Source organism: Camelus dromedarius, chromosome 3 (genome assembly GCF_036321535.1).
Source record: "Camelus dromedarius isolate mCamDro1 chromosome 3, mCamDro1.pat, whole genome shotgun sequence".
NCBI classification, from domain to species: Eukaryota; Metazoa; Chordata; class Mammalia; order Artiodactyla; family Camelidae; genus Camelus; species Camelus dromedarius.
Genome location: NC_087438.1, coordinates 67,072,839 through 67,099,377, shown reverse-complemented (window position 1 = coordinate 67,099,377; position 26,539 = coordinate 67,072,839). Strand labels below are relative to the sequence as shown.

General features: G+C 40.6%; 1 protein-coding gene across 9 annotated transcripts in view; it reads right to left on the bottom strand.

Moving 5' to 3' along the window:
* The window catches only part of RGMB (repulsive guidance molecule BMP co-receptor b), a 242,867-nt gene that overhangs the window by 13,870 nt on the left and 202,458 nt on the right, over window positions 1–26,539 (bottom strand). For 2 of the 9 annotated variants that reach the window (XM_064482699.1, XM_064482688.1), the window contains 7 exons: window positions 21,376–21,505; window positions 15,068–15,126; window positions 12,965–13,203; window positions 12,462–12,774; window positions 11,923–11,998; window positions 8,468–8,736; window positions 2,846–3,354 (listed from right to left, as the gene is read on the bottom strand). In XM_064482699.1, the coding sequence (XP_064338769.1) occupies window positions 2,846–3,354; window positions 8,468–8,736; window positions 11,923–11,927 (783 nt within the window). In that variant the 5' untranslated portion in view covers window positions 11,928–11,998; window positions 12,462–12,774; window positions 12,965–13,203; window positions 15,068–15,126; window positions 21,376–21,505. Of the gene's footprint in view, window positions 1–2,845; window positions 3,355–8,467; window positions 8,737–11,467; window positions 11,594–11,922; window positions 11,999–12,461; window positions 12,775–12,964; window positions 13,204–13,325; window positions 13,435–15,067; window positions 15,127–21,375; window positions 21,606–26,539 lie in introns of those variants that run through there. The other 7 variants (XM_064482705.1, XM_031448695.2, XM_064482719.1 and 4 more) reach the window with 7 other exon arrangements.

Sequence of the window (26,539 nt, the reverse complement as noted above, 5' to 3'; positions counted from 1 at the left end):
CGTTAAGGTCTCAGTAAAGCTGTAACTCATAATAAAAAATTCTTCTGAAAGATTTTTTTTTTTAAAGCATTGCAGTAGACAGCAAGGAAAAAAATTAGATCTTTTTTGGAACTTACTTCATATGTACTTTTTTTGGTCTCATATTGTTTTTATTTTTATTGCCATCATTTTTTAATTGCTTGGAATTTTTTTTTAAAGGTCTTACTTTGGCCCTGGGTAGGTAAAAGGAAACTGCACTGCAAAATTTTAGGCCTTTGTTTGGTTTAATCAGCACAAGCCATACCAACATGGAGACAGGCCTTCAACAGTAACCTTCCAGATGCTTCTGGGGGCTTTGGAGAGAGTTACGAAAAAGAAGACGGAAAAAAACAACTACTAGAGGTCATGAAGCCATAGAGTAATTTGTTGCTGAACAGCATGGTCACCAGATGTGGGGAAATACTTTCCAACAGTGCAATTAAAGACCAAGCATTCTCATCGTCTGCCTGAATTTATGTTAGAAGATGGCTTTCCCCCTTTCCTTTCTGGAACGGGTGAAACCTTTGATCCTTACCGAAGTGAGAGAGGAAAACAAATCTGTACCTTTTATTTGCTAAAAACTATGATAGGTTCAACCACCCCTGAAACAGAACGATCTAAACTACTTCACTGTCAGTTATTCCATCTATATATTAGTACTCAGAAGGTAACCAGTTGTCCCCAAATATTTTCAATACAATCAGAAAAAAAAAATAGAAATCTGAAAGGTTGAATAACAAAGAAGTGCCATGTGATTTGATAGAAGGCATGGAGAATAAAACTTTGGGCTTGTGAAAAGAAACACAATACAGTTGACCTTTGAACAACAGTGGGGATTAGGGGCAAAGACCCCTGTGCAGTTCAAAATTCACATGTAACTTTATAGTTGGCCGTCCACATCCAGGATTCTGTGTCCAAGGATTCAACCAACCAAGGATTGTGTAGTACTGTCATACTTACTGTTGAAAAAAATCTACATAAGTGGACCAGTGCAGTTCAAACCCATGTTGTTCAAGGGTCAACTGTATTTTCCCAAGCACACAGCACTTAACATCAAAAGTATTATTCGAAGGTTACCCTGCAAGCCCTCAATTATTTGCATAATTGACGATGATTTTGTCCATTTCCAATGCAACTGCTTTCTTGAATTTTCAGTGTTATGTCTTTACAATGACTATTCCCAGGTCTTATGCCCTACGATTCCTCAATAATGACGGATTTTTGGCCATAGCTTGTCTTGTAACTTCGTAATTGTATAGTTTCATATTATAACTTACAGCATATACATATTTCAATATACAGATAGGAAAAATTATTTGCATACTTATAAAAACCAGAGGAGGAAAAGTTTGAGATACAAGATTTGGAAAGGCAAGATCGGGCTTTTTGGGAGCTGAAATGTAAACAGTTTTGAGTTCCCCTAAGAGGTCTAGAGCGATGTAATAGTCTTCTTGGTTCAGAGCAATGATTTCTAATCTTAGGTTTGTGACATACCCGGGGTGTCTCCAAGGTGTGTCTGGGAGTGTTATAAAATTCCTGCCACAAAATGCCAAGTAAAATCATTTAAATTCATTTAAAAACTATGCTACGTATGTTTGGAGGCAAGGGAGGGTGTTCTGGAATCAAAAGAACAAGTATTACAGAAGCTTTTTCCCTGTCAATTATACTTCAGTCCAAACCAACTGATGAATAGATAAAATAAACAAAGGAAATTAAACAAGATGAGATAATCGGTATGTATGATTTTGTGTTTGGGGGAGACAGGGAAGGAGCTGGTTACCTGGAACACTATTTTAGTAGACAACCCCTTTTGACCCCTTTATTTATTTACTAAGGCCTGAATTAGCACAGACTGGCAACTGGAAACCCAGTCATCGCTCCTAAACATTGGTGCCTTCAAGGTGGCTGAGGGGATCTCTTATGCAGTATTAGTTTCTTTAAAACAATCAACCAACAAATCAGACACTGGCAGCTAGGAAGGGTAAGCTTAACTTCATTTTGTCAGTTTCCCCCTCAGCTTCTGACTTCAGTGGTTATCCTGAGATTATGTGGGGTTATACATCCTTACTCTGTAATATCCAGTTCTTAACTTCCTTGGTCACAAGGTTAGGAACTAAAACACCCCTGTGGGTTTGCCAATGGGGAAGCTAATTTATAGCCATTACATTTTACTATAGCTTCCAAGTTTCCAATAAAATTTTCTGATGGGTTACCACCTCAGGCTTCACAGTGTTCTTTATTCAGAACATCCATTTCAGTCACCTGATAAATCTCAACATGGATTTCTTCAAGAGATACACACATCTGCACTCACACATCACTGGAAAAAAAAAAAACTTTAAAAAAATTAAAAAAAATAGCTTTATGTTTTTCTTAATTTATTACTGTATTATTTAATTATTTTATTTTGATGGGCAGGAGGTAACCAGGTTTATTTTTAGAGGAGGTACTGGGGATTGAACCCAGGACCTCATGCATGCTAAGCAAGCGCTCTACCACTTGAGCTATACCCTCCCCCCAAAAGAACTTATTTTTTTCATTAAACAGGCCTGCCTTTCCCTAGAGAACCCAACTTCACTGTTTACTTTTTATTTTTCATATCATTGCCTATTTAAATTCAGACCCACATTTTACATAAGCCCTAGAATTCCAGCGAGAAATTTCTTACCAAGTAATTTTCATTTAATCTTCCATCCATCCTGCTAATTGTGTGCCAAGGAGACCAAGACAAGTTCCTTTTAAACTAGGTCTTTTGTATCACACTTCAAAAGTCTAAGAATCAAATATCTGAAAGCAGTAAGAAAGAGAAACAAAAAAGTATGCTTGCCTTATTTGTAGCAGTAGCACTGGATCCGGGGACCACCGGCACATTCGTCACTTGAACCGAAAGATAATTATTATCTATGAGTGGCCAGGCCCCTTCCACTTTGCATGTCTGGAAGTGATCCTTGAAAGTTCTAAGGTGAGGATCTCCGAACAAGCCACAAAAAAGGTAACTGGGAAGGTTCTGGTCCCCAACCCTGTGTTCTCTGGCTCCTGCATGGCTGTGATAGTTACAAGGGTCATGGGTCACTTCAGGGTTGGTAGAGGATGTAGGTCCGTCCTTGGAACAGTTCCTCTGGCTCATGAGGTCACTGATACCCAACACGGCAGAATGGTAGACTAGGTTACCACGGCAGGCTTTTGAAGTTCGCTGGGTGCAGCCAGCATAGGCACGCAGAGCCTTGCAGAACTCAGAGTCAAAGCCATCAATGGCAGAGTTCAGGTGTGAAGTCAGGGACACAAAGTCTGTGGTACATTTCTGGATTCGACATTGGGCCGGCTGTTGGCAGTCACCTGTGGGAAAGAAGATAAGACCAAACATTTTTTAAACGCTTCACAACTCCCTGAGCTACATGAGAAAATGACATTCTCCTCTGGGAACTGTTTGTTCTATTTCATGGACTCCTATTTTAAGAAGGCCTTCAGAAATAGGGCTGTATTGTGCTTCCGGGCCTCTCACAAAATATGCCACTGGGAGAAAAACTGCATGCAGCTAGTTAACTTTAAACTTTAAAGCATGGGCCATTGTGAGTAAACAGGAGTTGAGCCCAGTGTTCTTAAATTAAATTAAATTTAAATTACAAGGGAATGATAAATGAAATATTTGATCAGCTTTGTTATTGCTTATAGATTTTGAGAAAGATTAGTTTGGTCTAAGGCCAAGTCAAAGATGTGAACTTTGTTTTGATTTTTGAAAACTACATAAGTAATTTGCTTTGGAAAGCACTGTCTATGCACAAAACCACGAATAAACTCTGTGTACCTCAGGGAAGTGAAACCCCTAAATTATAACACGGTTAGTTAAAACCCCTTTATCCAATCCTAGTACAGCTATAGGGAAAGAATAACAAGAGAAAAAAAATCCAAATACTAAATTATTCTGCATTTCTTGAGGGATGTTTATCAACAAATTGCAAATAAACTAACACTTAAATCTCCTGGTTTCTACAAAGTGTAAATGTTCTCTTGAAAAAATAAAGTGATTGATTTGACCAAGTTAGTCACTTATCCTGCAACGTCCATCACCCTAGGATTCCAGCTCCCACACAGTTTATCAGTAGAAGTACACTGCATCAAAAAGTACACAACAGTGACAGGTGAGTCCGCCAACTATGTTTTTTGTTTTTTTTTTCCAGAACCAGAGGACTACAGGACATAGAATTCTTAGAGGATATATAAACTACTTTTTCCCTTAAATCAGCAATTCATATAAACTTTATAATTTAAGCAAAGCTAAAAGGAAGTAATGAAAAATCATGTATTACTGCCCTACTATTTAAAAAGTCAATTTTCAAATAATGTTTTGGCCCTAGCTTCTCATATAAAAATTTATAAAACCGTTCAAAGCATAAAAAGCAGAACGAACTGCATAGTAGAACATACTAGGTCAGTGGTGTGCAACAATCAATTTAATACCATATTCCATAAAGTAGGAACACCAGAATTACTGAGAAGAAAAATACTTTTCTTTATCACCCATCTAAGACTTTATAGAAATGAACTGTAACACGTATTTGTGTTACCTGCACATTCTCTCTAGGTCTCTAAGCTATGGAGGAGACTTAGACTCTTCAAATCTTAAGTTCTTCATCTGAGAAATGAGTAGGTTTTTCTAAAGTAAAAACTCTGTGATCTTTTCTAGGCATAAAATATTTATTGTAGGCAGGGGAAAAAAATCAGTCAGTAGAGTATTATTAAGTATATAATTATTCAAGATTGGGGCATAACAAAACTTCAGGATAATATCAAGATTTAAGACTTCATCGGATCAAGACTAAAACTAACACTAATAATCATCTTAGGAAGATATTTTAATCTTTTCAGTAGTAAACTGCTTTTAAATCTGAATGAAACAGCCTGTAATCTGTTTCTGGCATCAGCTGGAAGAAAAGGGTAGGAGGTGACAACCTCTCAAGATGCTTCCCCCACCTTTTTTAAATTTCAAAGACCAAAAAGAGAAAAAAAATTCAGTCAAGATTAGGTATTTGACTTAACACAAGTGAAAAAGAAGATTAAAATATTTTAATATTTTGTTGCTATGGATTTATAGCTATCACTAAATCACAATTTAAAAAAATCACAAACACATCTTTATATGTTTGGCCTCTTTTCTATTAGCTCATTGCAAAGTTGACAAAAGCAGCTCCAATATTTATAGAATTCCTCTCTCCAAAGTAGATCAGATCATTTTTCAACTATTTTCACTCCAAAAAGCAAAAATGTAAACAAAACCCCAATCAACCAAGAACCCTAAGAGGCATTAAAGCCATTTTACAGATAGGAAAATCCTGGCTGGATTATAAAAACAGCTAGTATGAAGCTCAGGGCATGGTGCCTTCCCTCAAATCCTGTTTTCCTTCCTCCGCATGTCACATCTCCACTAAATTCCTGATTCTCAAGACAATACTTGATAGCTTAAAAAAAGATCAGTAACTACTGTGTCATTTCTTTTTTCTTTTGAAATCAGATTCACAATAAGCAGAAAGCAAGAAAATAAACTGGACCAAGATCACTCAGTAATGAACAGCTCTTAGACTACATACAAATGATAGCACAAGAACTTTCCGCTAAACTTGCAGTGACGATCTGTTCTTTTTATGGTCTATAAAATCTATGCGAGCATGCACTCACTTATAATTATTTCAAATGGTTATAAAATATCAAAAGTAAAACCAGCATGGAAACACAGATGCAACTGTTTAGAAACGAAGAGAAAAGCAGGATTTAGATTCCCAGCTTCTTTTTTTGTTCCTTTCCTCCCGTCCCCCCCCCCCCTCGCCTCCATGCATAGCAGGTAGGTGCCGATTCATTTGAGAAATCTCACAGAAAACAGAAGTCCTTGGGTTCCTTTGTTCTGGACGAGGTTTCTAACAGCCTTTCTGAATAGAGATGACAGGAGGGAGGAGGACTCACTAGAGACAGTGCATTCGGGTCAGCAGTTTCAGCTCCACCACAGGCTCCTGTATAATGACTAATTTGCAGTATACACCCAGAAATATCCAGGCTTCATGAATTTATAATGACAATGCACACTCTGACTGTTATAAGCGGTAAAGTAAGCCTGTCAAAATGCCAAGACAATGGCTGAGCAGAAACAATCGCAAGGATGTAGCCAAGAAGGCCATGAAGTGTATGAGTAAGCAAGGAACTCCCATATTGGATCTCCATTCAGGAAGTGCATAAGTTTGCTTACAGGGGGAAAAAAAAAAAGTAAAAGTACTCTTTATTTCTCAAGGGCAGAATTCAAAATCTGCAGCTACAGATCTATTTTTCAAATCAAATCATCTATGAATGGTGTGACAGTATTTTCATTCCAGTAAGTGAAATTTACTAAAGGATTTGTGGGTCTAGAGTTTTTATTAATGATTCAGACATAAAAACCTCACCATTCAAGACAGTTTTCTCAGTGCCAGGATGGCACATGTGAATCTGCAGTGCAATCACCAGTTTATGATAAAAGAAATGAGATATGCTGAAGTGAACAAAATGAGCCATATGGGGTGATGAGGCAAATTATATGGATCCAGGCATAAAACATATGGTAGCCCATCTGCAAAGAGTACTCAGCTAGGCTCCCTGCTCTGAGCAGAAACAACCCCAGCATTTCAATAGCACTGCTCTGCAAAGAAATCTCTCAAAAGGAGACCTCTTTTCTATAACCAGATTAATCGCTCCATTCCAACAAGTTGTCCACAGATATCACTCACCACAGCAACTCTGGGAAAATTCTAACAGAGGCTTTAGTGCGGGCACATTAGGATACTGAGAGGAGTTTCATATTCCAAGTTCGTGAACTGAGGCACCTTAATTTTCTAAACCTTTAAACCAACTTCTTAGGCCTTTCATGGGCCCAGCAAAGATATCTTCAAGGACCACATTCCAATCTTGTTTATAGGACCCTATGGCAACTAAGGGAAACAATATCGAAGCAGTCAAGAGGGACACAGTCCTGCCTACTACTTCAATTTCCGTTTCAAGAAACCTACACTCTGACATTATGGACAGTGATTTTTCACACAAAACACTCCTGAACAGATTATTCTGACACATCATGAAAAATTTTCCATGTAACTGTAAGCAGATTCGTATTATTTCCTAAGGTTCTAAAGTTACTAACTTACAGCCTTAATCATTGTAAAACTTGGTATTTACACACTTTATTAAGACTTCAGTCTAGGATTCCCCAAGAGACAGTGTTAAAATGCAGCTGTTACATCACAATGCAAAGTTACACAAAGTAAATTAAGTCGTCTCCTCAAATGACACATTTTTTCTCCATTACTTAAAAGACCTCCCGGATTTTTAACACCCCTAGTATGACTTAATAAATAAATAAAAATTACTCTGTACAATTGGGTGGCATTAAAGCCCAGGATTCTCCAGATTGCTGTCCTACAAAGATAGGACAAAAAGATCTCGAAGGAAAACTTATCTAATGCTCTAGTTGTTCTCAAACTAAAAGATAAATTATCTATCAACTTGATATTTTAAAAAGTTATTTGTCTAGACACACTCCGAGAAGATACTTGTTTGTAAAGAGCGTCCTGGATTTTTTTTCCTCCAGCTTTACTGAGATAAAATTGACATACTGTGCCAATGAAACCATTTAAAAAAGAAAAGTATCACATACTAAAAGGCTCATCTTCGCTAAGATGAGCGAGGAAGGCGTACTTTGCTAAGAACAGATTTCTCACAGCTGCTTCCACAGGCGAAGCGCCGACCTCCAGAAGGAAGCATGAGATCTGTCAACCTCTCCTGGGACCCAAAAACACGCGGCCAGTCACAAAGTACGAGTTTTCCCAAAAAGGTTGAAAGCTGAGTTAAAAGCAGCTCTCGCAAATACAAAAGAAATTCCAGTTTAAAGAAGTTTAAGTTACTTTGGGATTAACCCCTACGTTTTCAAACTGTGGTGAAAATCTTTCCATTTGGTGCGATTTTTCGCCTCGCCGCCCCTCCCAACTTTGAGAAGCAGCAGAAGGCTCCTTGCCTCCCCTCCGAGGAGTCGGCGGCTGCGGCGGAAACCTGATCCCAGCCTGACTTTCAGTAAACACCAAAGCAGAGTGCAATAAAGCATCCGGAACATTTGTCTGCGGCGCGCAGCCCCCGCCCGCTACATCTTTGATAAGTGGCTGTTGGAGGGGAGATTTATCAACGGTCCGAGCCGAAGGCGGGCAAGGCAGGAGGCAGGGCGGGAGGGGACGAGGCCTCTCCCCTGCGCTCTTGGAGCGCCGCTCCGTCGGCGACTGTTTCTGCAGCAGAGCCGCAAGCCCAGCTAAGGTGCATGTCAGGGGGTGGTGAGGCCTTTCCCGCCGCCCTTCCGCCCCAGCAAGCGCCTTCGGGACCTGGGGTGTGGAGGAACAAAGCACTTGGCCCTAGGGCTGGCTCCCCTCGAGGGTGCGTCTCGTACCTGCGTGGAGCAGCCCAAGGCTGAGTAGCAGCAGCAACAGCAGCGCCAGGGGTGGCGGGCAGAGCCAGGGGCGGCGGCGCTGCTCAGCCCCGGCGGTAGCGGAGGAGGTGGCGGCGGCGGCGGCGCAGGAAGATGCTGCTCTCAAGCCCATGCCCGTCCATGCAGGTCTCGTGGGCTCCGGCAAGGGCGGCGGCGCGGGCACCGTGGCAGGTCCGGGGCCGTGGCTGCGGCATGGGCCGGGGGACGCGCCTCGCTTCCTCTTCTTCCTCCTTCAGGCCCGCGTCGGACACGGGCCGCGGCCACCGCCGCAGCGAGCAGCGCGCCGCGGGCGGAGCGAGTCGGCGGCGGCGGCAACCGGGCGCAACGGCATCGTGGCGGCCAGAGACGGCAGCGGGCGGGGGCAGAGCGAGGAGGAAAGAAGACACAAAGACGGTGAGCGAGTGCCGAGCCCCGCCTGAAGCGCGCCGGCGTCCCGGCCCCGGCCAGCGTGGGCTCAGCGGGCGTGGAGCGCGGGTGTGGACCAACAGGAGGCGCACCCAGCCCCAGCGAGCAGCCGCCCGGGGCCCGGATATCTGCGCGTCGGCCCTCGCGCTCAATCTCAGCTCCGCTCTGCCGCCCCGCCCGCCCTACACCCGCCAATCCGCGCCGTCCCCACCCCACGCTCGCCCCGCCCTCCCGCCCCATTGGCTACTAGGCGGTCCTCTCGGCCCAGTCTGCCACTGCTAGGGTCCAAAGCGCCTGCTCCGCGCGTTTCCTCCCGCCCCCAGCCAGCCCAGTGTAATTCGAGTTCCGCGTCCGCCGGCTGCGCGTCCTGTCTGTTGCGCCCGGGCCCAGCCTCCCTCCCGCTCCCTCCCGCTCCCTCCTTCTCTCCTCCACCTCCATCAGCGACGACCTACAGAAACCGAAGACACCAACTCTCTTGCCGTCGTTACAAAAGAACGGGTTTTTGACCTCTCCTTGAGTTAATGTGATCAGGTTCCACTTCACTCCAAGGTTTTTATTAAAAAAAATTTTTTTTTAAATCATGCCCCACTCTGTTCCTCCGGCTCTGGCTCCTTGAAGGAAACGGACGCTTTTACCTAGCGCGGTGTGGCAGGTCCCTTCTCAGCCAATCACATCCGCGGAACCGCGTCCCGAGCCTGTTGCGGATGTTAAGTGAAGCTAGCACCTAGTCGCGTAGGAAATCCGAATGTGACCCGCGGTCCGGAACAGATCGGATGGGCTGGGAAGGTACCTGCCAGTTCCCGGCGGAATTCGCTGGCAGCTGTGAGAGGCTCTGTTGTTCTTGTTTCTTTGACATTTCCCTTCCCGAAAGCAGGGAGAGGTCTGAGAGTGGGCGAACTTCAACGTGTTCGGTTACAGTGTAATTAGATTAATGAGGATAGTGAGTTTTTAATGCAGTGTAGAGTAATTATGCCATGATTTGTTGTTGTTCAGTGGCTTTTCCACAAATTTTCATAGTCTATTAGCAGATTAATTCAACGGCGGGTCAGTTGCTACTTTTGCGATTGTATGGATCCAATAATGAGGGGAAATGCCAATCGTCTGCCAGAGAACATGCTGCCAGTGGAGATATAGGAAGGCATGTTGTGAGGCTGATGATAGGTTCCAATTTGTTATCAGTAGGTGTGAAGTGGTATCTAATCTCAAGAATGGCCTAAAAGGCTGGGAGCCACTTCATACTGCCTTGCCTTTGCCCTTCTCCAAACGGCTCAGGACTGCCATTTTAAATTCACTTAAATACAAATCGCAGTCTGCCACTCTACCTGCTACATTACGCAGAATCTCTAATTAGGAATTTCCTATCAACCACGGAAGCGTTAATATTCCACATGTTACAATGTGCTAATCAATGGACCAGGGTAATTGAGGGCAAACCTTCCATCATTCAGGCTTTCTCAATAGACATTCTGAATTGTACAAATACTAGGTCCTCAATGAAGGATGCCTATCTATTTTTACTGCAAGTTTTCATTACTTACTTATTACATACTATGATGACTCGAGTGGTAAACACACCTTTCACTGCCCAAGATATAATCCGAGCCTTGTGTATATCCATAATATGCTTAATAATAGCTTCAGAATTGCCTGGAGAAATGACTTCTGGGGGGAGTTATATGATTTTTAGGTAATATTGCAAAGTAAATACTGATAGACCAAAAATTTACTCTCTTGCAAATACTACATATAATCAATGAAATAAAGTTAATGAAATACTGGTAACTGTCTTTTAAAAGTAATCAAATGTGAACACTATCTTTCACAGGATTTTGCTAACAAAGACAAACAGTAAGATGTTTCTTTTTCCAGGATTTAATTCCACCCCTATGAAAGACACACCCCACTTTATTGAACACACTTTAAAACACATAACCAAGAATTAAGGATCAAATTCAGTTTAGTTTGAGTCTTCGCTCCTGATTTTCTATTAGTTTTCCTCCTTTCCTCTTCTCCCTCCTACATCCTGTTCCTTAAGTACAGGGGCGCTCTAGATTTTATCAACAGAGGGCACCCTCGAGTCACTGCAAATCCTAATGTCTTGAAATGGAACTGTTCTTTAGAAGAAAAACTTCATTTCTTCTAAGGTACTTTATTGCTCCTCTGTTGTAAAATTTGACAAACAAGATTTATAACTTAACAATTCACTTTTTATTGCTGCATAACCGTTCAGCTGGCTAGAGGAAAATGTTAATTTTCACAATTAAACCACAAGGTAGTTTCTATTTTCAAGACATTAGGTCAGTTGACACACTTGCCCGGTAAATTCGGACTACTACAAGATCCTGAATCCGCTTGGAAAGCCAGAGCAAGGTGAATGGTCACTTACAGCGCACCCACTCTCCCAGCTTGTATGTAGCAAGTTAAGGAGGATTTTAAGACTCTACAAAGAAGAATCCTGGGGAGGGAGCTAGAACACAAACATAGTATTGATGACTTATACAAGATTTTATATTTTAACCAGAAGATAACTGTGAAGTGATAGCATTCACAACTCACAAATCCACCGTTTCTTGCCACTTGTATTCCTCTTCCTTCTTCTTTGTTTTTAGGAAGGAAAGATGAGACCAGAACAGTATAGTTAGAGGATACAGCAAAGCATCCCATGGTATGAACGTGCAAAATGGACAGAATTAAAACACATGCCAGTTAACATTAATGGATTCTAAACAAGATGCGGTTTCTTCTCTTGAATCTTTATGTGATGTCTTAACTGTTCCCCTGTTAATATACAGAATCCCTATTTCCAGAAATCTAATACGACGGTCTCTGTCTAACAGATCATAGTGGGCAGCGGAGCCAGGAATCAGACCCGGGGTTGTGATTTGTGCAATCCATTCTAGAGTAACTAGGGCTCCCCGGCTGTTCCCCAGCTCACCGCGGACGCAAAGCAGGGGCTGAGGTAGCCCCGAGTCTGACAGCCCAGCGGCAAGCAGCTCGTGGGTTGTACTTACATCATTCTTAACCCTTCCGCTCCTGGAGGGAGCTTGGCGGGATCAAGGGGTCCCTGAGCTCCGGAACACGCAGGACCTGGGTGTGAGAGAAGAGACCCAGAGCCGGGGGTGAGCACTGCGCCCCCAGAAGGAGAGGGCCCGGGGCGTGCGTGGGTCTCATCACCCGAGCGTACACAGCGGGCCCCCGCGATCCCCGCGGGCTCCGCCGCGCCTCGCACCGCTCAAAGCAGCAGGTGCAAAAAGCATTTGGAAAGCGCTTGCCAGCGTGCGGAGGTAATGCGCTTCCTGTCCATTTATCTCAGGAAACCAGCGCAGCCTTCCCTTCCAAACAAAATTAACCTCTCATTAGCCAGCCACTCACTCCGAGAAGGCCTTAAAAGCTTTACCAGCTCGCTAATGTATTTAGGCTTTTCTTACAGGCAAACGCAGCGGCGGCCGTGGCTGCCATCCGCCTCGGGGGTTCCTCTGGGTTCCCTCGGGAGCCAACCGGTTACCCCCCCTCCCCCCCACAGCCTCAAGTCTGGGAAACTGTGACCAACCTGGATCCCGGTTTGTAGTACCGGGTAGACCCAACACCCTTGAACAGACTTCATGGCAGAAGCAGCCAAAACAAGTTCCCACTATGCCCCTAGTATCAAATCAATCCTCAGCTCCCCTTGTCCTCAAGGAACGGGTAAGAGTACCCAGGAGGAACTTCAATAGCCAGCTGTCCCCGGGTCGTGGGCGCTGACCCTCTTTGGAGCGCCAGCCCAGTTCGCTGCGGGTGCAGGAAGCGCTGATCAGCGGCGTGGAGATGGTGTTAGCTAGGATCTAGCCGATTCCAAGAGAGAAGAATCAAATGTGGTTCTAGGTCTGCAAGTGGCAAAAGAGGCCTTTTGGAGAGCTGGAGTTTTCTCACCCTGGCCCCCCACCGCCCGAGGCTGGCAGATTTATACCACACAGGTGGACGGAGACCTAAACAAAACAGTCCCGGCCGCTGCCTGCCGCTTGCCCCCCACGTCCCCCCGGCCCACCGCAAACTTCAACAAAATAAACAACTCACCACAGGCATTCCCTTGTCTGCAGCGCGACGCTTGCCAGCTGGGAAAATAAGCCGCAAGCCACGCGGCCGGGGCGCTGAGGGAGGGCAGCACGGCGCCCGCCTCTCCCCCCCAGGTGGGGGCAGCGGTAACCGGGGGCAGGAGGGAGGCTCCTCCTCGGGGCTACTCTCCAGGTTCCCCCACTGCTGAGTGAGCGCCTGGCGAGGGGCTGCGCCCTTCCAGCTAGCGATATCTGTGACACCTAGGGGAGGGGACAGGAGGCAAATTCCTCAATTCCCTCAAGCTTTCTCGAACCTGTTTTCTCTCCACTCCTGTCTCAAAAACCAAACCTAGGGCCTCCACCCCACCCCTCCAGCACCACACCTCCCCCTGCCGGCACAACCCGGATCCGTGCAGCACGTCCGCCGAGTGGCTGGTAGTGGTGTCCCAGAACCCCAGACTCCAGGTCCGGCTCCGTTCGCGCCTCCTTCACTCACACCCACTCCCCTAAGTCCTGCACAAAGACGCCTTTCACGCTGCCAGCGCCACCCTCCGCGCCGCCCTCCGGGCCGGCCGCGGTGCTTTTGCCCACCTGCGGCACCAGCCTGTTCTTGGTTGGTGATTGTGCCAGCCGTTGCCGGGGCAGGGTAGCAGAGAACGCGTGCGGGTTGTTCTTGCTCTGCGGCTCGGCACAGGCACAGATGCGGTCCCTTGCCCAGCTTTCCACCACTTTCTCTAGCTGTCCACCAGCGGCCACAAAATACACCCCTTCCTTCCCATAAATGATCATTGAGGGTCTTCCTAGTATGCCTAAATTGGAGAGTGTTGGGGAGCAGTCGTACTCTGGACTTTCGCCAGAATAAGAAATCCAGTGATTTTTCCTGTCCATCTAAATATGGCTTGAGTTTACAGCGGGGAGAGAGGATTAAGAGAGACATCTAAGACACAGGTGAGGAAGTATGTTATAAAGAACAAGCCTACGCAATGTTCACGGAAAGACAATCGTTTGGATAAGAGTAGAAGGCTAAGAATAGAAGAGTAGAAGGCTAATCGCTTCCCTGCCTAGGCTGATCTTCCAAAGTTGAAAATAAGTGTCACAGGTATTCAGCAGTAGCTTCTGTCCTGTGCGTTTAATGCCTACGATGAGCAGGCTACTCCTCTTTGTCTAGGCAAATATTCAAGCATCCTGACCTAGGTATTTCACTTTTTGCCTCCTTAGGAGTTTCTCCCACTCTCTCCAGCTATTATTCACCTTCTGCTGCTCCAACTCTCTATAGTTTCTTGGTCTAACGCTAGAGGCAGCATAGGGCAGTGTTCAAGAGGGTGGACTGGGAATCCTTCGAGGAGAATCTAGCTCTGATTTTCTGAATAGGAGTCTTAGGCAACTGATGTCTTTGGACCTGGGGTCACTATCGAGACAGTGTATTAGGGGCAATGGCCCGATTCCTTCTGGTTCGGAAGTCCTATGACAAGAGACACCTCCTCACACCCTCTCTGTAGTTTCCCTTTTAAAGTGTTTTCCCAACTTGCTTCATCTTCTCTAAATGCCAATCAAATTGAAAAACCAAACCAAACCAAACCAAACCCGGGGATGTTTCAAGGTAAATGTAAGATATATTGAAAAATGCTTTTTGCTACTGAGAATTAAAAAAAAAAAAAAAAAAACCCTCAGCTCCTAGTCCACAGAAATAAGGAATTTTAACGCCCCCACTTGCTTGCCTCTGAAAAGCCACTCCAGCAATCAGCAGAGCAGGGCTTTGATTTAGAACCTAAAGGCAAGTCTCCCATGTTTTTCTTTTCCCTCCCACCAACATAAAGACAAGCTGCCACATAAAATAATGATGAACAAGAGTTCAAAGCAAGCCCAGAGAGCCAGTCCAGAGGACGTTTTCTAATGCAGCCGCAGTCCTTCACCACTCCCCTTCGAAGGCTGGCTTTGGACAGTCCGCAAATGGTAGGCACAAGCTGCCAGAATCTCCTTTCCCCCAACTCCTTCCCATAAATATTGGTCAGTGGAACCAGTATGTTAACTTGTCAGTCATCATGTAAATGCATTCATCAAATCAATACATTAAATTTTTCCTTAGCCTAATGATACCTTGCAGGATTTTTGATTCGTTACTCACTTTGGAAGCTTTAGCCTTAGTTCTCACTCTGTACAATCTTGTTTTCCGTGGAATCTTTTCTGAAATCAAGACAAAAAAGGGTGAAATTTCACAATGAAGTACTCATTTTTAAACTACAAATCTCCTGCTTCTTCAATTTCAACAGAAGAGTTTTAAAATTGCTTAGCTTTCATAGTACAGTAATGCACATTTACAAAATTGTCCATTAAGGAAAATTCTTAAGTACACTTTCATTGAGGAATAAGTTTCTTTAAACAATAGTGGTGGAGAAATATTTTCAGCTTGTCTAATTCCGTGGCTTTCATTTCTATCAATCACACCTACCCTCACGACTGTCCCATTTATATATCCTAAAAATGTTTATACTTCTAATTACACACTGTATGTTCCATTAATAAAAGAACATGGCTTATTTCTTCCTCCCCAAATTCCTTACCTTGCTTAATGCTGCGTAACTTTTTTCTCTTATTTCATTTTAATCTTTTTTTCCTAATACCAACAAAAACAAACCAAAGATGGGAAGAGAAAAGGGCTAAGAAATCACTTTCAGTGATTGACTCAGCATTTCTCTATTGACTGTAAAGACTCTTTCTGATGATTCAATGTGTATTTGCACCATCTTCTGAATTTACACTTAAACATGATAGAACTTCAGATTTTAAAATGTTCAGCTAATGTATACATCCAGCTCTTCTGGTGTCAAGGTCATGGTTTGCACACTCTTGATATTTCTAAGTTTTTCCTTTTGCAAATTGGGAGAGTCATCTCAAGAATCAAGCAGCATATGGATCTGTTTTTCAGTATTTCTTGTTTTCCTTTTCTTGCATGTTTTGTTATAATTCTTCTCTAGTTTTAGATTGGTTCTCAATTTAACATTTATTTTATTTATTCATAATGTTTGAGAATTATTACTCTTGCTAAGAAATTATACTATTTTAGATATTAGTAGCCCTAACAATAAGACTGGTAAGGAATAGAATAATTATAAAACAATGGTAGGAGAAAATGCTAATTTCTACATGAGATTAGTAAAAATATTTTATTCAGTTCAATGTTATTGAAGTTCATCAAAATCTTCTTTGTTTTATAGGATCAGTGTTTAAAATAAGTGAAAACATTAAAGACCTAAGGCCTACTTCTACTTTTAAAAGGGAGAGAATTTGCTTTGCTTTTTTTCCCCTCTATACAAAGGTGTAAGAGAGATGTCTTGAACCACCAGCTCATAGAATAGTTAAGGTAAAGAATTCTGGTAAATCATAAATTTAAAAATGAAACCTCTGGACACATAGCTAATGAATAAAGAAAATTAAAAAAAAAAGATTATCCTTTAGAAGACGAAAACTATCACATTTTATTAGCAATGCAAGCCTAATTTTCTAGAGAAACATTGTAATTTTACAGTATTCCTCATATATACAGAATAGGTTAAACAAATGCATATTAAGTTAATAAATTTAATATCCATGAAAATGTAAATGATAATAAAAGAAAACAGACAATAATCTCCTTGAAGGCGTGGGAGAAAAGCTATACTTTTTGTGTGCTTGCTATTAAAAAAGCTCTTGTTATGAATCCTTCAGCCATTCAGCACAGTGTAAGATAGTAGAACACAACACAGCAGGGACTGACCTTTTCCCTATTGTGTTTGTTGATTATTTCAACTGCAATCATTATAGACACACACAATCTTTTCTGATTTAATGTAAGTCCTTAAGGCAAAATATATATTCCCCCAAATTGTCATTTTCTTTTTTAACATTTTTTTATTGAGTAATAGTCACTTTACAATGTTGTGTCAAATTTTAGTGAGCACAATTTTTCAGTTATACATGAACATACATATATTCATTGTCACATTTTTTTTCGCTGTGAGCTACTACAAGGTCTTGTATATATTTCCCAGTGCTATACAGTATAATCTTGCTTACCTATTCTACATTTTGAAATCCCAGTCTGTCCCTTCCCCTTGGCAACCACAAGTTTGTATTCTATGTCTATGAGTCTATTTCTGTTTTGTATTTATGCTTTGTGTGTTTTTTTTTTTTTTTTTTTAGATTCCACATATGAGAGATCTCATATGGTATTTTTCTTTCTCTTTCTGGCTTACTTCACTTAGAATAACATTCTCCAGGAACATCCATGTTGCTGCAAATGGCGTTATGTTGTTGGTTTTTATGGTTGAATAGTATTCCATTGTATAAATATACCACCTCTTCTTTATCCAGTCATCTGTTGATGAACATTTAGGCTGTTTCCATGTCTTGACTATTGTAAATAGTGCTGCTATCAACACTGGGGTGCAGGTGTCATTTTGAAGTAGGGTTCCTTCTGGATATATGCCCAGGAGTGGGATTCCTGGGTCATGTGGTAAGTCTATTCCTAGTCTTTTGAGGAATCTCCATACTATTTTCCACAGTGGCTGCACCAAACTGCATTCCTACCAGCAGTGTAGGAGGGTTCCCTTTTCTCCACAGCCTCTCCAGCATTTGTCATTTGTGGACTTTTGAATGATGGCCATTCTGACTGGTGTGAGGTGATACCTCATTGTAGTTTTGATTTGTATTTCTCTGATAATTAGTGATATTGAGCATTTTTTCATGTGCCTATTTGTCATTTGTATTTCTTCCTTGGAGAATTGCTTGTTTAGGTCTTTTGCTCGTTTTTGGATTGGGTTGTTTGTTTTCTTCTTGTTAAGTTGTATGAGCTGCTTATATATTCTGGAGATCAAGCCTTTGTTGGTTTCATTTGTAAAAATTTTCTCCCATTCTGCCAAATTGTCATTCTTAACATTACATATGCTCTGTAAAAAATAAACTTCAAAAAGTTGGAAAATAACCTTTTAAGAGAGGTAAAAAACCTGTGAAGTTACTCTTCTGTGAACAATTTAGACCTACCATGGTAATTCATAATTTCTTCTAGAGGAGAAATTTCTATCCCCACACTCATCTGTATACACAGTGGCAAGAAAATTTATAAAATGATGACAGAATGGAATATACCACAATCCTTAAATGCCATGAAATCAAATACATTTGAGAAATTGGATAACCTCAATTCTAATAGCCAACATTACCCAATGAGTTTAAATAATAAAAAGTTAAGTGTGTTCTAATATATAATGTTCAAATGACATATGTTTATACCTAATTGATATCAGAGAAAATTCCAAGGAGATATATTTTAACTCAGCTTAATAAATTGAAACAAAAATGGGACCAAAGAAATCCATTTTCAAATAATCACAAGTACAAAAATAATAAGCATTTTTCTTTTTCTATTCTTCTTCTCATATTTAATTATGCCATCATTTCGAATTATCCAAGCCACATGAAGAGGCTCAGGTAGTGTTTGTGCCAGGAGCAATTTTAGACTGGAGCCTGAGAATGAACCCAGGAATGAAAACAGTGCATGTTTGTCAGAAGTTTGAGTGAAATAAATCTGGCTGAATTCAGGAGTGGGGCATGTTTCAAAAGAAGAGTGGGAAAGGATTCTCAGAGGTCGGGCTCTTGCTGTTGAATTGTTAATGTGCTCTTCAGCTGTCCCAGCTGGGACTGTCCATCAACAAAGAATGTGAAGAATGCATGACTGGTACAGAAATCTAAGTGAAACAGATGAAGTTTCCTTTTCCCCTGACCCCTCGTGGGGGTGCCGCAAGGGAGATGGGGGATCCATACCCCCAGACCCCCTGGTAAGCAGTCAGCATCCAGGATACTTACTCCTTGTTAAAGGATCATGCTAAAATATAATCCCTTTCTTTTAATTCTTCCATTAAGCAAATGATTTTTGAGCACCCACTAATGAGTCTGGCAAACTTCTAAATCCTGGGAGTAATGCCATAAATAATTCAGACAAGGCTCTTAAGAATGTACATTCTGATGGTGGGGAAATAAACAGGTAAACAAGTCAATAAACCAAATAACTTTAAAAATGCTGTAGAGTTTAAGGAATACGGTGTATGACAGGAACAAGGGCAAGAAGGAGCCCTCATTAATGGAAAGGAATTTCTGAGATCTCATGGGAAGGCCTGTAACAATATGGGGGAAAGGGTAGGAGGCAGAGGTCAGGGTCTCAAGATATGAACAATCTTGGAGCGTTTAAGGAACAGAAAATGGCAGAAAGTACATTACTGGGAGAAATTTTAGCAATCTAAGACAAAATTCTTTAATTCCCAGTTGGCATTTGAATAAGGGAGAATTCTTCATTCCCAAACTTCAGGATGGTAAGAAATGGAAGAGGTGTTTATTGAATTACTATTAGGAGCGACACCTAGTGTCTGACTCGGGGGTAGGGGTGAGTGGGATCTAACTGCACCCTCATAACCTCTCTCTGAAGCACAGATTATTGTTCTCATTTTGTAGATGGGGAAATTTAGGCTGAAAGAATTAAAAAACCTGCCCAAAGATACATAATAAGTGGTTGGTACTGGATTTGAATTGAGTCTTTCAGGTTTTAAAGTCTAGTTGCTTCCATTACACTTCATTGCTCCATGTCATTTACTAGACAATCTTGGTGTTAAAACACACAGAGATTCATCATAAAGCTTTTGTGCCACTAACAGAAAAAAAAAAAGATTGTAATTAATAGCAGAATTAAAAAGTGATCTGATTGGAAAAAATTAAGATTTATTTTTAGAAATTTAAAATTAAATCTATAGTCCTCTTCTAGCCCAATTAAGAATCTCTTCTCAATAATGCAGAGGGCTGAAGAGTCTCATTTCCTCAACTCATCTTCTGCCTCTCTGTATAGCTCTTGTCAAGGCTTGAATGGACATTCTTTACCTGATTAAATGTCCAGTAGCCTATGGCTTGATATTGGGAGTACAGGTTTTGATACACTTCTACAATGGGAGGCCTATGAGTTTCTAGTGAATTCATAGGCAGAATCATCTCATGGATACAGTCTTGCCTATTTCACAACTTAGCTTGTACCATTTCCCTAGTAAGGCTGTGTGACTATAGAAATGCGTAAGTGGAGTCCACAGTGCCAGGTACACAGTAATACTAGTGGTTTCCTACTACATTTAGAGCCTGGGATGTACACCAGAGTTATTATGTGGAAAAATTCTGGTAGAATCATCATGGAAAACAATCCAGGTCATCAGCGCACAACTTCATAACTATATTCATTATTACTTTTAACAGAGAGCTAGTATTGTTATATCCTCTCTTCATTCATTCATTCAGTTACTTATTTGTCCAATCAATCTTTCCACAAACATTTATTGAACTACCTGCTATGTCCTCTTTTAGGCACAAGGAATACATTAATGAAAGAAAAAAAGAGTTAGGAACTAAACAATATATCAATGAATAAAACATAATAATCCTCCCTCCCAGAGGGAGAGACAAACAATAAACATAAAAACAAGGACATTCTAGAGCGTATTAAAAGGAGTCATGTGCTCTGGGAAAAACAGAGGATGACAGTGGGATGTGAAATGCTGGCTTCTGTGTACAATTTTTAAAAGGATGGTAGAGGTGGGCTTGACTGAGAAAGTGACATTTGAGCCAACACTTGGAGGAGCTGATGGAGTGACCCACGCAGCTCTCTGAAGGAAGGGAGTTAAGGCAGAGGCAACAACCAGTGCACAGATTCTGAAGTGAGAGACTGCCTCGCATTTTTAAGAGAAAAGAGGCCTGTTTTGTTGGAATGGAGTGAGCAGGGGAGAGTTAGAGGAGTTCAGACACATTATGGGGCCTCAAATCACAGAGAACTTCAGGGCCACTGTAAGGATTCTGACTGAATTTGGGAACCTTTGGAGAATTTTGAGTAGAGCAATGGCATCGTTTGAATTTTAGGAGTTCACTCATGCTGTTTTGTTGAGACTATATGGCCAGGCAAGGGTGGAAGTAAGGAATCCAGTGGGATGGCTATTTCAAGAATCTACGTAAGAGATGCTAGAGACTTAGACCAATAGTGGTAGCAGAGGAATTGTTTCGAAGTGGTTAGATTCTGGATACATTCTGATGTTTGAATCAAAAGGGTTTCTTGATAGATTAAACGGGGGTGTTTGAGAGAAAGACAGGCATCAAGGATCACTCTTAAGGCTTTTTAGCCTGAGCCACCATCAAGATGGATTCCCATCAGCTGAGTTGGGTTGGAACAGGGTTTTGGCGTGTGAAAGACAAAACGCACCAGACAATCAAGGAGGTGATTTTATTCAGTCTGTTGCAGTTGGGAGAAAGTCCACTAATGACGGCCATCTCAAAGAAAAGGAAAGAGGCCTTGAGGGAGAGGCCAGTGCTCAAGGGAGTCATCAAGTTGTCTTATGGGAGTCATGAGGAAGAATGGAGAGGGCTCTTACTTACCTGAGTCATTTGAGGAAGGGTGGAGATGAGTTATCTTGAAATATGTGAGGGCAGGGAGGTGCTTTGTGACTAGCCATTTCTTCGAATACAAAGGGTGGGAGCAGAGGGCTCAGGTAAAGTTAAATACTGTCTGTGAGGAAACACATGAGTTTAGTTTTGGACTTACTAGGTTTAAGATTTCTGTTAGACTTCCTAGTGAAAATCTCTTTAGTATTTCCTTGCCTGTCATCAAGATGTTGGCTGTATCCAGCTGTGAACTGTCATACTGCACATAAAAATATGTAATTTGAATAATCAATTTTATATCATTTCAGCATGCAGACGAAGTCTCCAAATTACTTTTTTCTTATATAAATATTTTTGTTTTTAACAACCTTCATATTATGAAAATTATTAATTTTAATGAAATTGAGCTGAGTTTTCCTTCATCTGACACTTCAGATATTCCATATCTCAGTGACAGGATTCATGAATCATGAAAGACTGCCTGGTACTAGCAATGATTGATTTCATATTCACACCTACCTACGTGTATCATTTATTTTTTCCCATTTAGGCACATAAATGTCCAGCAAATTAGAAAAAGCATATCTATCTTTAGTAAATTTGCCTACAGATATGTGAAAACTTTTTTGAGAACTATATACAGTAAAATATATGAAATGGTGCATTCAGTTATAGTGTTACAGATTCATGGTCTGGATTTTCCCCAAATGTTCTACCTAGAGTGCCTCATATTTCATGTGAAATTCAGGACAGACAGTTTGATCAAGCAGTCAGAGACGTGATAGGAAATGTAGACCTTTTGGGGAAAAGACAAGAAAAAAGTAGACTACAAATAATATATGTATGTGAAATGAGAAATGAGTGAAGTTAGAAGTTTTAGGTGGGAAAGAATGTTGAGCTTAGAAATTTTAGAAGTTAAATTTAAAGTACAAAAGATAAAAAGACCGAGAACAAACTAGTTTTGTCCAAGGATGAAAGGCACTCATGAAATGTAATACAGATTATAAAGGGAATCTGATTTAGACCATTCCCATTATTTTGGCGAAAGAATGACTGAATATAAAAATAATCCATCATTGTGATCTATTTTGTGTATCTGTTTCTGTCTTTAGAAGAGCATACTTGTAACAAATTTTCTTGATTAATACAGGAAAAGAGCTCAGAAACCAATGTAAACTACACTATTATCTCACTTATTTCTCATAACAATCCTACAATCTGATACCATTATATTCTGCATTGTACAAATAAGGAAATTTAGAAAGTGAGGTAAATTATCAAGTCATGCTTTTTTTTTTTTGTGGAAAGAAGTAAGTTGAAGAGGTGGGATTCAAACCCACTCTAAAATCTCTTAACCATTACACCTAGTACTACTTTTCATTTATACATTGTACAAGTTGTATCATTTTTGCTTTGTTTTCATTTTTTTCTGGACTAACATTCCTGTAACTTTTGCAAGGAAGGTATTTGTTTCTTAACTTTTTGTTAATTCTTCTATTCTCTTCTGAATGATCTATTTTGTGTCTATTTTATTACATAATACTCCCAGAATGAATTTCATTTGGGACCAAAGCAATGCCAATGAAATTCATTTAGTTGTATTAAATACTATATTTAATGAAGAATAAAATGTATTAAAATTTTTTGTTAGTGACACATAATTGACATCTTTTATTTTTTCTTATGTTCTTCGGTGTTCTGTTTTTGTTAGTGTTACAAAACACTGTAATCACTGTTTCCTATGTGAACAATTTCACATTTTTTAATCAAATGAACTATTTTTTATTGTTTTTATCCCATTTGTCCAAATTTTCAGGCTCATACTCTATTTTAATCCTAATTTCAAAAGTTTTATCATTCTCTTAATCATTTATAAATTTGATTAGTATTAAAATCTTCACTCCAAGCTTTTAATGAAAATATTCGATGATACTGGATTCTAACGGCCTTCTGTAGAATTCTGAATAGGATTTTCTCCCCATCAGTTCAATCAGAATATCTTACATTTGCATATTACTCTCTGGGCTTGTTTCTTTGCCAAAAGCATGTTTATTTTTGGGTTTAAAATTTTTTTTTTGTTTTTGTTTGTTCAATAGTACTGTCTAACCAATAACGTAATTTTAGTTTCTCCCATCTCGTATCACAGAAGAAATTACAGACACTTAATATTGCCTTGAATCATAATTCCTATGTAGAGCTATTTTGGCTACATGTGCTTGTGGTCATCTTGCCTTTCCAGCAGCCAAAATTCTAATTGTTTCCAAGGGTTGCCTACAAGGGCTAACTCAGTTAAAAAAAACATATCAGGCTCAGTGCACCTGCAATAGTCAACCTGGTGACTTTAGGAATGCAGTTCCAGCCATGGATCCTGGAGCTGGTCAATACTGGGTAATCCGCTAAGTTAATCATCAAAGAAATTATGAAGTTGGTTGCATGCTGTAGCTAAAATCTGTGCGAAAGAGATAATTCAAAATTTAGCATATCATTGAATTATCTGTCTGGAATTAACCTAATGTTTATCACAAGAATCTGAGTCTTGGTGTATTCTTTGGTTTTTCTATACTTCTTTGCAAGGCACTTAATGTTAACTCCCTGGTTTCTTAAACTGTCAAGGCTAATGTCAGGCAAGATGTCGATCAAATCTCATTTTTTCAATGTGAAACTTCTAGTTTCTGTTTGGGATTCTGCCAGAATAGCTTTATTATTAGAAAGTCCTCAAGTCAATCTTTCTCTATTGTCTTCTCAAAAATAACTCAATAAAATGCAGCTTGAAGGGAACTTTTTCTTTCTTTTTCTTTTTGTTATCCTTCAGAGGTTGTTTCTGATTAGGAGGGTTAAAAAAATAAAGTAATTTGACATTTTAAATTGAATAGGAGAAAGAACTCTGTTATGTACCTTTCATTACTGTCCTTTGTTCTGAGAATAACAGGTAATTGATAGAACACTTGGATCTTTCCAGTCATCTACCCTCCCATGTCTTGTTTGACAAGTGTGTAGTTTGCATCTTCATACTATAATTTAGAACTGTAAGAATTCTTGCTGTATTGAGGTGAATTGTGCTATAATTGTTCCAGAGTTTTTTAAAAAACTATGAATTCTTAACTGATTCATAGAAAAGTGCTAAGCTTGGTAGTTTTTTATATCTACATTATAGATAACATTATTTTGTAGTTCCTGGACATCAACAAAAATTTATTTATTAACTATATAAATATTTTATAGGGAAAATGGAGACTTTCTTGTTTATTATGTTAAACACATTTTATTAATAAAGTTATTTAAATAATCACTCCTATAATGATACACAGGAAAAGGAAATGAATGACGTAACATCAGAAATACGTATAATGAAGTGTAATATATCTGTCACATTTTTTGTGTGTAAATGAGTCTGAAGGAAAGATGTTATTCAGGAAAATGTCTACTGAGAAACCCTTGGTGCTGAAAGAGCAATTCACTTTATTTTCTATTTATGGTACTTAACTCTCCACACTTCAGTCGCATATGTTTTTAGTAGTTTAAATTATGCAGCATGTTGACAAGAAAGAGACACAAAGATGCACTGAAACAAAGTAGATAGGCAGATACACAACAGAAATGAAAGAATTCAGGAAGTCAGAGATTTTACTAAGTAGGGCAATGGGTAGCATGCTGTAGCTAAAATCTATGAGAAAGAAATAATTCAAAATTTAGTGTAAGCTCTTCTTAGTAATAAAGCATATCAGGGCTAAGTTCAGTGTTCCAGATTAATCCCCCTCTCACAAAAGCATATTTACTGAACTGCTGTTGTCATATTTCTCCTTCCTGAAATAAAATTCCTTTTATTTTCCTATGGAGAATATACATAACAGTGTGTCTAGATGGGATTCAGAGGAGAACAAAAAGACATGAAAAGTTTTCTGGGTCACAAGAGTCAAAATTACAAAGTCTGTGCTCCAAACTTCAGAGCCTACAGTTCATGTGTTCCTTTCTCACTAGAAAGATGTGTGGATCTCCAAGTGTGGTCCCTGGACCAGCAGCTTCAGTATCACCTGAGAACTCGTGAGAGGTGCAAATTCCCAGGCTTCACCTTGGACCTACTGAATCAGAATGTCTGAGTGGAGTCCAGCAACCTATGTTTTAACAAACCCACCAAGTGATTTTAGTGCATGTTGTGAGAACTTCGGGGCTAGCCTCTTGCTAATTCACAGTGTGGCTCTTAAACCAGCAGCAAATGTATCACCTGGAAATGATTAAGAATTTCAGATTCTTGGGCCCTACCCCAGACCCAGAGAACCAGAATAAGCATTTTAGCTAGATACTCAGATGATTCTTCTGCCCATGAAAGTTTGAGAAGCACAGGGCTAGCCATTTTCTCATGGTTTTCAGTCTTGGGTGCATAATGAAACCACCTGGGGATGTTTAAAAGACTACCTCCACAGATTCTGATTTAATTGCTCTGGGATGTTTTCTAGACACTAGGCATTTTTTCAAAGCTCCTGGGGTGATTCAAGTGGGCAGGTAAGGTTGAGAACTACTTCTTTAAGCCCTCAAACAGAGTTTATTTACTTTTGTTTTTGACAAGCTTCTTTATATGATTTCCACCCTTGCAGGACATCTTAATCTTCAGCTACATTAGTAATAGAGGAACTTCTCAGGTAAGAGAGGTGATTATTTCATTTTACGCTGAATGCTCAGACCATACCCAAAGCACTGCCTTCAGCTCTGGGCTACCATCTGGAGACATGTAGAACAATGTAGAAAAACTACAGCATGCAAGAGAAGTCCTGCACATCATCCTGTGAGAGAAATAGTTATAGGAATTTGTAATGTTTAGGCAGCCAAAGAGATCTTTTTAAACATAATTCAGATTTTATCACTTACATGCTTGTCATTTGCCTTTGGATTTGGAAAGAAATCTAAGTCTTTAACCAAGTCCCTACATGATCTGGGGCTGCCTCCCTCTCCCGCCTCATCTCACACTTCCTGCTCCTCCCATTTCTCACCCTCTCCAGCCACAGCTGTCTGTCTTCTTTATGTTCCAAGGTCATTCTAGTTTTCTTATCTGAGAGTGAAATCATGTTCTGTTCCTTCTGCTTAAAATGCTTTCTTTCCCCACAGGTAGAGCTTCATCTTTCATGTCTCTACTCAGATATGGTTCTTTCCTTTGTGCTCAATC